This window comes from Corvus brachyrhynchos, unplaced genomic scaffold (assembly GCF_000691975.1).
Source record: "Corvus brachyrhynchos isolate BGI_N302 unplaced genomic scaffold, ASM69197v1 scaffold283, whole genome shotgun sequence".
Lineage (NCBI taxonomy): Eukaryota > Metazoa > Chordata > Aves > Passeriformes > Corvidae > Corvus > Corvus brachyrhynchos.
The window spans coordinates 3,106,206-3,116,892 of record NW_008237409.1 but is presented as its reverse complement, the minus strand read 5'-3'; the positions used below and the strand labels follow the sequence as shown (position 1 = coordinate 3,116,892).

At 48.0% G+C, this 10,687-nt stretch overlaps 1 protein-coding gene across 2 annotated transcripts in view; it reads left to right on the top strand.

Moving 5' to 3' along the window:
• VPS53 (VPS53, GARP complex subunit) overlaps positions 1-10,687 on the top strand; it is a 59,809-nt gene that overhangs the window by 44,135 nt on the left and 4,987 nt on the right. For both annotated transcript variants that reach the window (XM_017730986.1, XM_017730987.1), the window contains exons 17-19: positions 2,561-2,709; positions 7,478-7,547; positions 9,793-9,930. In XM_017730986.1, the coding sequence (XP_017586475.1) occupies positions 2,561-2,709; positions 7,478-7,547; positions 9,793-9,930 (357 nt within the window). The remainder of the gene's footprint in view (positions 1-2,560; positions 2,710-7,477; positions 7,548-9,792; positions 9,931-10,687) is intronic.

The window sequence follows — 10,687 nt, the reverse complement described above, 5'->3', positions numbered from 1 at the left end:
GCAGCTCCTGCCGCTTCCCGCTCCCCTCCCGCCCCTTCCTGCAGGAGCAGCACGAGGTCAAGGCAGCAGGTGCCCAGTCTGGAGCCTGCAAGGAGAAGCTGACAGTGGGATGCTGCTGGGAACAGGGAGAATCGGAGATTCATTCATCCTCTGCTCGGTCATGAGGCAGCCCCTTTGCTGGAGACCCAGGGCTGGACACACAGGAGGGACTTGGTGGCTCTTTGGGGACACAGGAGCACTCTGGAGCCCCTGCCATTCCCAAGAGGCAGCACAGCTCTTGTGAAGTGCCAAACCAGCCCGGTTTTGCTCCGGGTTTCTCTTTCCTCCTGCCTGTTTTAACCTAAACGCTGTGTTTTGTTGTGAGAACCAGAAGGCAGCACCAGGTCTCCCAACCCTTGCAGACACCCCGTGTCCTCCCAGCCTGCAGGTGCCTTTGGGCTTCTCCCTTTCAGTGAAATCTCACTGCTCTTGTTCCTTGGACTCATTTCCAGCTTGTGTATGTAAACTATGTGGATATCCCAAGAAAAGCATAGGACAAGGGGAAAAAGAGGAATAAATTTAAAAAGACAGGAACAAAGCTTTACCAGCAGAGTTGGGCTCATATTTCTTTTGATGACTTCTCAGTATGTGTGCTATTCCTTTCTCTGCAGCTACTGGGTGTTTTTTTCGGGTGAAACACACCCACATCAACACACACACAAACACACACACACAAAAGGGCTATTTTTGCTGTTCATGCTTTAAAGGTTTGGTTGTAAAGTATTGCTTTTGGAATGATGACCAACAAAATGAAAGAGCTACTGTTTCATTATTGGTGCAATAATTCAGCTCAGCAGTCCCTTCCCACTTTCTGGCCGCTCCCACTCCGTGGGGATGGTGTGTTTGTTGGGTGAGGATTGCTCTGTCAAGAAGGGAATGTGTGAATCCAGCAGGGAGAAAGGCACAGAGTATTTTGTTTGGATAAGACCAGCACCATGAAGAGTAGAAAAGCAGGTGACCAGTAGCAAGACTTGAGGGAACAGCTGGAGCTGTGTCAGGGGAGAGTTAGGTTGGATGTCAGGAAAAGGTTCTTCCCCAGAGGGTGCTGGGCACTGCCCAGGCTCCCCAGGGAATGGTCACAGCCCCAAGGCTGCCAGAGCTCCAGGAAAGTTTGGACAATGCTCTCAGGGATGCACAGGGTGGGATTGCTGTGCAGGGCTGGGAGTAGGACTTGATGCTCCTTGTGTGTCCCTTCCAACTCAGGATATTCTGTGACTCTGTGAAAACCTGTGGAGCAGGTGATGAGAGAGGGATCCCTTCCAGCCACCCAGCTGATGTGAGAGCAGCAGGCTGGGGGTTGGTTTGTTTGGTTTAAATAAAGACAGCTTTAGTGGGACATGTGTAGACTCAGACACTGTGGTTTTGCAAAGAATTTGGCTTCTCTTTCCCACTAAGTCACTTAGGCTGCGTGTTGTTTGGATGGAATTGAGTCAGCTGAGTTGCAGGGGGCAAAGTAGCCATATTAAATTAAATTAAAACCAGAAATAAAAAACTTTACATGCAAAATCCAGAAATGGAGAAAACAAGTTTGAGGACAAACAGCCCCTCAAAGGAAAAAGCTCATCTTCCATATGTGCCCAGTTTCCTCTCCTGATTTCCTATGAGTTTTCCTCCTGTCTCATCTCCAGCATGAGGAACAGATATCCAAAGAGTTATTGGGAGAACACTGCAGAGTTCTGAGCAGCAGCAGAACTGAGAGTGCTTTTCTGGATGCTTGTGTTCCTCCGTGAGACTCTGGTAGATACATAAGGCCAGACCAGACCCAATCACCTCTTTTTTGGTTTTTCCACTTGACTTACACTGGGAGTGCCCTGTGTACTGAAAACAAGGCTCAGAGAAAGTCAAGGGAGCCACACATCTGGCTCACAGGGGCTGTTCTCTTGCAGTTCTGCTGAGAATAAATGAGAACAAAATGGGAGGTTGAGTAACTCTTCTTGTTTTGTACTTTTTACATGCATTTGGAAGAGCTGGACTTGGGCATCCTGGCTTGTACACCAGCAGTGTTTTCAGTGAGCTACACTGGTGTAGAGTGCTTTGGACTTTAAGACTTTCTACCTCTTCCATCTATCTGTCATCAGTCTCACCAGTATTAAAGTCTTGGCTGCCCTACAGGAATCCAGACTTTGCAAGCTTGCAGATATTTTCTCAAATGCCTGTAATCAGGATTTATATGGGTACTTCATCCCAGCAAACTGGAAACAGTTAAATGTTAAAGCAGCCTGGTGTGGTCCAAAGGCTTTTTTAAATCCTAATGGTCCCTATTTGTGTGGGTTACTGGTCACAGTCTCTGCTCTGGTGCAAAAGGGGGCTGCTCTGGATTTTCTTTGTGTCCTCTTGTGGAAGGGTTTTGCCCAACCACTTTAATGATGAAGAACTTGACCTTGGTGGTGAATTGCAGAGACAGTCTCTAAATGATTCCTCAGAGATCCCCTGGCAGGAAGTTTGTACTGTTTCCCTTACCTATTGCTTGAATCTTAATGAATTAAGCAGTCATTTTTGGTTGTTTTTTCCCTTTGTGCAGATGCAGTGGCAGAACGTGGAACACGTCGGTGACCAGAGTCCTTATGTCACCTCAGTGATCCTCCACATTAAACAGAATGTGCCCATCATCCGTGACAACCTGGCCTCCACGAGGAAGTATTTCACTCAGTTCTGCATAAAATTTGCAAAGTAAGTTACCAACATACACAGTTTATCCAGGTCATCCCATAAAACAGTGTGATGATCACTGGGTGTTGTTTGCCAAGTGCAGAAGGTTTTGGGTTGGGCATCTTTAAAAGACTGACTATCTGGCTTTAGACACGATTCTTGCTGTGGGAAAACCTACTTTTCTTCTATGGGGCTTCCAGGTACTGAGAAATTTGCTTCAAAATAACATTAACAATAAGCACTGTAAGGAGGGCATGTGTGAGGAGTATGTTATACCTTCACAGCCTAAAAGCTGCTTTTCTGTTCAAAAATAGCTCAGTCAGGAGGGAAAATTCACATTCAGATGTTGGGGGATATTAAAGCATCTTCCTGGCAAGTCACTTAAAGTTGAGCAGCATGAAAGAAGTGGCAGGTGAGACAGAAATACCCCTTGCTGCTGGATTCAGGGTGGACTTTCGCCTCTGTGTCTGAAACAAAAATTCACTTCTTTGGGAAGATACTTTGAGCTCTTCCCTGCTTGCCTGTGGCCAGCTGAGCTCCACATGGCAATGCCCCAAGAAAAGCCCTCAGGAGGGCTGTGCCAGTTGTAGCTGCTGCTTTTGGTGTCGCATGTGACCGTGCTGGTGGACTTGTGAGCAGTGGCGTGCGTGTCATGTGTCGCTCTAAAATACCTTAACGTTTCATTCATCTCTGATAAGGTAATCAGCCTGAAATAAGTGGCCTGGCAGGGACTGTGTGGGTTGGAGACTGGAGCTGCAGCTCCTGCCTCAGCAGGGTGGGATGCAGGAGCTATCCTAGGAACTGGGAGCTTTCACAGCAGGGAGGCTGGCCTGAGAGTTTCATCCCCTTCTCTGTCTCAGGGTGCTCATGAGTTTGAATTAAGGAGCAGTTACTGATAAATCATGTGATGATGTTGCCCATAATCACTGTTTGAAACGCTGTCTCAGTGAGAATTCATTGCATGAAAACCTTCTGTGTGGTTACACTTGAATTTTATGTGATAAATAAAACCCCCCATTTATTCAACTGTTCACAGCACACTCTTAATACCTCAGCTTAGTTGCCTCCCTTTTAACTTCATTGCCAGGCACATACCAAGTAAACTCCACATGAAACAGCTCTCAGATATGAGCGAAGTTGTCATCTGAGTGTCCTCATCCCTGAGCACAGAAGCCACTGCTCTTCTCCAAAAACTTTTTAAGACAACTGCAGCTCTGATCTGCAGCACATTAAAATTAAGACACAGTCCTGAACTCACTGTGCCATGGATCAGGCGTAGAAGGGGAAAATGGGTTCCTAAAGACTGATTTTGCTGGGTCTGTACAACTTGGTGTTAAGGAGAACCAGCCCAGTGGTAAGGGAGCACCAATCTCCTTAAAATGCATTTCAATGCGTACAAATATTTGTATTTTTGAAACTCTGAATTCTTATGGAGTATGCTGGCTGGGCCAATATAAATACCTGGCCTTTTGTGTGCCCCACAATGCTGAAAATCCTTTTAACAGTCCTTGTGCTTCTCCACATGTTAATGCCTGTGTCTTTGTGAGCTGCCACTTCTCAGCTCTAATGGGTTGTATAAAGCACGAGTGTTGAGTTACAGGACCACAGGGGAGAAGGCAGCTAAAGTCACTAAATTTAAAACAGCGGGATCTGAGCCAAGTCTGGAGAGAAGAAAAATGGCCATCAGAAATTGCATCAATCCTCTAACCTAATTTGTCATTTTTGCTTTGTTTTGACCGATGTGTGAGCGGCGCTCTCTGGGGACGGCGGGTTGCCGTCGGCTTTCCGGGAGGCACTGGCAAGCAGGGTGGGGGGCTCAGCTCTCTCTGCACCTTATCCTTTGAAATCAAACCCTATGGCAGCAAAGCCGTGGCTGCTATGCTGGGATGTGTTTGGGAAGTCTGTGACCTGACCTCAATGAGGAAGAGATTAGGACTGAGAGACAGGAAAAACAAACAGTTCTCCCCCTCGCTGGGGAAGCGGCTCCTCCATTACCAGCAGCCAAGTGTGGTGGGTGCTGTGTCCTTCCAGGTGCTGCAGCTAAAAAGTGAGAGGAGTTTGGTGGGAAGAAGGTTGTGATGTGGAGGCTCCTGGAGGTTTCAGGGCTGAGCTCAGCCTGGGCAAGGGCTGGTCACCACCTTGGTAGAGCAAAACCCTCCCTGGCTGCAATGACTCAGCGACACCAGAACCTTTGAGGGATGCTCAGCCCATCAGACAGACAGACAGACTGTGGTTGCATGTCTGTCTATGCCTCCTTCAGCAAGGCATTGTGTCTGATGCATCATCAGTGCAGGGGATTAGGGGAAGGCTTTGGCAGAGCCGCTCCCGTTGGATGGGAGCCTCTCAGATGCTGTGGTTTCTGTGCTTTAGGTTCCTCATCTGCCTTGCACTGCTTTATTATTACACTGGGGACTTCTCTGCTTCTAGGGAGGGTTTGCTGGGTTCAGTTTTATAGCTGAAGCTGTAAATGAATTCTGGCATCCAATCTAGCTGGGATTGTGCAGGGAGTAAAGGCATTCAGAGCACAGAGCCTCGTGCAGAGCACTACCCCTGAACATGCACGTATTATTCACATCAGGATTGCCTGCTGTACTCTGAGACTATCAGGCATCGAGTCCAGCCTAGGCAAGAGGCTCCAGTGCATTTTTCTGTTAAGTGCAACTGCTCTTGATGGTCTCTGCTAGTCCAAAAAAAAAAAAAAACAAGGGGAAAAAGATTCCAGAGCAGCCCTTGGCTCTTACAGTTTGTCTTGTCTGTCTTGCTGGAGTTGGGAAGCTGTTTCCAATAAGGCAGCGTGAAATAAGAGGCATGTGGGGATGGAAGGTCGCTTTACCCCTCTGCACTGATGGTGGGTGGCCATCCAAAGGGGCCTGGGAATTGTTTCATGCGAGGCAGAATGCTGTCTATGGGAGATTGTGTGCTTATATAGAAAAGAAGATTAAAACCAACAAGGAAAGGGGAGCCTTGGGCTGCCAGTCTGCCACCCTGCAGAAGGAAAGGCTCACCCTGTTTCTCATACACAACATGAGCTTTAGCTCCATGCCTGACCTTGCAGAGGGAGGGACAATTGGATCTACCTACACTATCAAAGGCACAATTAATTTCTTGCACTGTTCTGCCAGCAGCGAGCTGCTGCATCCAGACCTGCTGCCAATTCATCATTTTGTAGGATCACCTAAGCTCCAGCTGTGCTCATCACTCTCTAATTGCCCTCTGGGAATTAGTTACAGACCTGAAAAACGGACTTTAAAAACAGATAGGTTAAATCTGCACTGTAATGCTTTTGTGCAAGAGGAGACAGGGCTTGTTTTCCTCCTCCTCCTCCTCTTCCTGTTTCATTGCCAAGGTTGTTTCTCTGGTGGCCAAATTCAAAGCTGCTTGGGGCAGCCCAGTAGCTGGTTCTCAACAGTAGTTTGAAATTGTTCTCCTTGACAGCTCTCCAGGATAAAATGATTCACTGAGAGAGGTAGTGACTGTGTCTGAGGGAAGGGAAGGAACCTTTGCTTGTAAGGGCTCTTCCTTGAACCATTCCTTTGGGTTTGCTCAGCAGCTTGGCACGCTGCGTGCCTGAGCTACACTTTTGTCATTCTTCCTTGAGAAAGGATGAGAAATAAATGTCCTGGCTTGGAAAACAGGTGGCAGGACAAACAAGATGCTGTCCGTGCTCCTTGTGTTGTGGGGAGGAAACAAATAGCTTAACAGATGTAAGGGGGGAACCACGCTGAATTTAGATCATCATCATCAACAGCCTCGGCCCAAAGGACAGAAACTCACTTAGGACAGAGCCATTAAAATCTAAGACCTGCCACCAGGTCATGGACAAGTCCTGGAAATGTGAGCCCTGCAGGCATTCAGCCAAAGGAGGACACGTGGAAGAAGCAGAGTACATTAAAAACAAGGCAGCAAGAGGAAGACTTGTTCAAGTGGTGTGGTCCTGACAGAGTTTGTTGCTCATGCAGCTCCTGAGCTTTCCTGGTGCTACTCCTTGGTGGAGTGGTTGGGCAGGAGCTTGTCCTGCAGGTGCCCAGCCAGTGCTTTTGCTGGGAGGGAGCATCTGCTTCTCCACTGAGGAGTGGAACTGCCTCAAAGCCTCAAATCAAGAGGCAAAAAGCTGAAACTAAAGCTGATGCTCTGAAGTGGTGAATATTGGGCTTCCATTCTCACTAAGCTCTCCCTGGTTGGGCAGTCATTTTTCTGAGTCTGAAGTCCATGACAGTAAAATATGGTAATGGTGTTTTCCTTTTCACAAAACTTTTTCTTGTCTTGATTGTGTTGGCCAGGAGCTTTCTGGAAGGGTGCCTCTGTGTGAGTGTCCAGGGCCCAGCAGACCTCCAGCCTTGGCTGGACCTCAAGTTCAGTGTGTAATATGCATGTTATGGAATTACTTGTGTGCAGGAAAATGTAGGTTCTGGATACAGTCAAGATACTTCCACTCATGGACAGTGAGACTAATCCTGGTGTGTTGCTGGTTTTGTGATGCACAATAGTTTGTTTGCTGACCTTGTACTGTAATACTTCATGTTACAGTATATAGCAATTTATTTACCTATTTACCTAGCTTCTCAATGAACTTTGAGATTAGGAGGGATTAAAGCAAAAGAACTGTGCCTAGTGGTTGGGCTCTTTTTTATTTAGTATATTTAATATGTCTGGAATCAGCTTGGGAAGCTGGCACTCGGGGTGTCTGTGGAAGCCATCCTGGTTTGGTTCTGCATGCCTTGTCCCCACAGAAGACTGTCTGACTGCAAATACTCTGATGTAATTGTGTCATTTTGTATCTCTCCTGCAGCTCCTTCATTCCCAAGTTCATTAACCATCTCTTCAAGTGCAAACCTATCAGCATGGTGGGTGCTGAGCAGGTAAGAAGTAGTAGGTGCGTTGGCTGTCATATTTGATGGCTTTTGGCTTCAAGAAATGGAGGCTGGGACCCTGCTGCTCCATGATGATGGGATTTGGAAGAGGCAGGGTTTTATCTGCACATCGAGCTTGTTAGCCCTGTGGGCTCATAAAAGTAAAAGGAAAAGCAAAAAAAAAGCAGGATCATCCCTAATGGGCCTGCCGTGAACTTCAAATGGGTGCCTTCAAAGCTGCTTGGGTTTTAGGCATCAAAGATGGTTCTGAGCAGGGTCTGCAAAATGAAACAGGAGTTTTACATCAAAACCTTCCTCGTCCTTAATGGAAAGCAAATGAGTGAAGCTCGGTGCCTGCTTGTCTTGTGTGATGAGCAATAACCTGCGAGTGATTAAAGGGAGTCTTTTTTAAATAAGCTTCTAAAGTGATTAACCAGCAGTGGGCTTGTGTCTAATGTTAAAAGGTTTTAGTATTCCTGTATGGGAATAACAGGCCCAATTTGCTTCTCTAAAGCAGACAGGGAAGGTTTTTATTAGGCTGATTCCCAGTGAATACATCTCATTAGGAGTGGGACATACCTCCCTGGGGCCAGAGGTACAGAGGTCTCAGCAGCTGATCTCTCTCTCTGCACTGTGTAGAACCCCAGTTCCTTTAACATCTTTTGAACCCCCCTGGTCACCCACCAACATCTTTCCATGCCACTTTGTCCTCCCTGGTGCAAATGTTGCTGGGGAATACATTTTCCTGGCCTTTCTGGTCCTACACAAAGCTTTTCCTGCTGTTCGCTAATAATTATGGGATATGGATACTGGGGTGGTATTTATGAAGGTGTTCAGTGCAGGGAACAAGACCTGTGGGGTTTTGCTTTCTGTGTTTTCTTCTCTGATTTAACAACTTTCCATCCCAGCACGCTTTGGCAGTGAGTTAGCAATGCCAGGGACCTGGAATGTGTAAAGGTGAAGGGACAGAGCCTGCAAGAGCTGTGCCTGTGGGAAAGGCTGCAGGGTGTGCAGAACTCCTGTTAGCCATGAGAGAGTTTGTATGGGAAAGACGTGAATTCCCCAGCCATGGAAATGTCTTCCATCTCTGGGATCCCTGGTAGACACACAGGAATCCAGCTATGGCAGCCTGAGCTGTGGTCTCTAGCAGCCTGGGGTGCACAGAGCTGCTCATCTGTGCTGTGGTTTCCTGGCTCCCCAGGAGGAGATTGATGGCATTGGTTCTTCTCATGCAAGCCATGAGAATGCAGCTCCCAGCAAGGACACACTGCCACAGATAACGGGGTCCAGACTGCAGCCAGCCTGATCCGCCTCTCCTCCTCCTCCACAGCTCAGCCCTTTGTGTTCCTTTGAATTCCCACATGTGCTGAATCCAGTGTTCACATTGCTGTGGTCGCTGCTGGGGGTTCTGCAGTGCCCACAGTGTTGTGTGTCCCTCCAGAACGAGCTTCTACCAGTTCCCTTTTTGAGGAAATGCTCTGGGTGTGCCGACAGCCCAGCGGGCTTTCACACTCACTGCTCTCTAAATAAAACTGTGCTGCTCTTCCTCTAGTTTGATTTCAAATTTCTGTTCTTCACTGGTCTTGTGTCTTCAGACATCCTTTGTGCAATCAGAGGAGTGTGGTATGCCAGGATCATTTTGCCCTAAGGAGCCCTAACCCGCAGCATTTTGTCATCAGACAGTGCTGCTCTGTCTGGGCTCAATTTCGTGGCTGTTGCTTATTTATTTGCTGGGGTAGTAACAAACAACAACCAGGCTGTGAGCAGTTCTCAGTGTAGCTGCACTGTGTGACAGTTTTTGAGGAAAGAAACCCCAATCAAGTGGTTGAGTAAAGGCAAAAAACCTGACACTGTGGGTGGCTGGGTGCAGGAGGAAGCGGGGTGTTGGTTCATTTGACCTCGGTACCTAAATCATGGTACAGCTCCAGGTAATCAAGATTGTTTCACTTTATCCTGTTGGGGGGAAGGACTGGAAATCTGTGCCTGATGTGCCAGATGTTGGGCTGCCATAAGTCATTTCCAGTCAGCAGAGCAGTGCTCTGTTAAAATCAACCACAATGCTGATGTGTAGCCACAGGTGATCATGTCTCCTGGAAGTGTCATTACATGGGTCAGTCCCTCCTGTTCCTGCAGTCCAATTACCAGGACTTTTCCCAGTGTGGGAAGTGTTAAACTTTTAAGAATGTTGGGTTACAGCAGCTGATGGATCTTGGTAGAAGGGGCCTCAGTAACAGAGTATGGTTAACTCTTGCAGCTGCTGCTGGACACTCATTCTCTGAAGATGGTTCTCCTGGATCTGCCCTCCATTGGGTCCCAAGTGGTGAGGAAGGCTCCTGCCAGCTACACAAAGATAGTGGTGAAAGGCATGACTCGGGCTGAAATGATCCTGAAGGTAACTCAAGACTTTTGATAACCTGCCAGCCAGACTGCTGGACTGGGAATCAGAGCGAGCAAATTCCAGGGGGCCCTTCCTTTGAATGCAGCAATCTGCAATTGCACATGAACGTTTGTGAGCCTGTCCGGGGGCTCTGCCAGCTGCTCTGCAGAACTGGCTCACTCCCCTTGGGTTTGCCCCCACTCTCTTCTAATACCACATTTAAGTTTTCACCCTCACTTTTCAAGACAACCACGGGCTCAAGTTCTGCTTGCTAGGAGAGTTGGGGCACCAGGTTCCCTCAGGAGCTTGTGAAAATCAGAGTTTGCATCCGTGAGTGTGTGCTGTGGGGCAAACCCCGGGGTTCAGGTTACTCCAGGCCCTTGTGCAGACTCCGTCACGCAGGGGAGCCAAGCCGTGCTTGAGTCACCTGTTTACTGTCTAGTGTAACAGCCAGTGCAAACATGTCTGGGTTACTGTACTCACCAGAGCCCTTTTTCATTTTCCAGACCTGGTGCCTGGAAAATGACCCAAAAGCAGTGTGTTGTCTTCATAAAAAGCAACAAGCAAAGCAATCTGCCCTTCCCAATTGGTGCTGGAGGGAGAAGTCAGGTTTGATCCCAGGAGAAGCTCTGGGAGCTGTACAGTTGTGCCCTCTCAGGTGATGGGATTGTCCCCTGCTTGCCAGCAATGCTGGGAAGGCATTCCTCTGAAGGAATTAGTGGGACCTGGGGTCAGGCAGGACAGGCAGGTGGCCGGCCCAACCACCACTCAT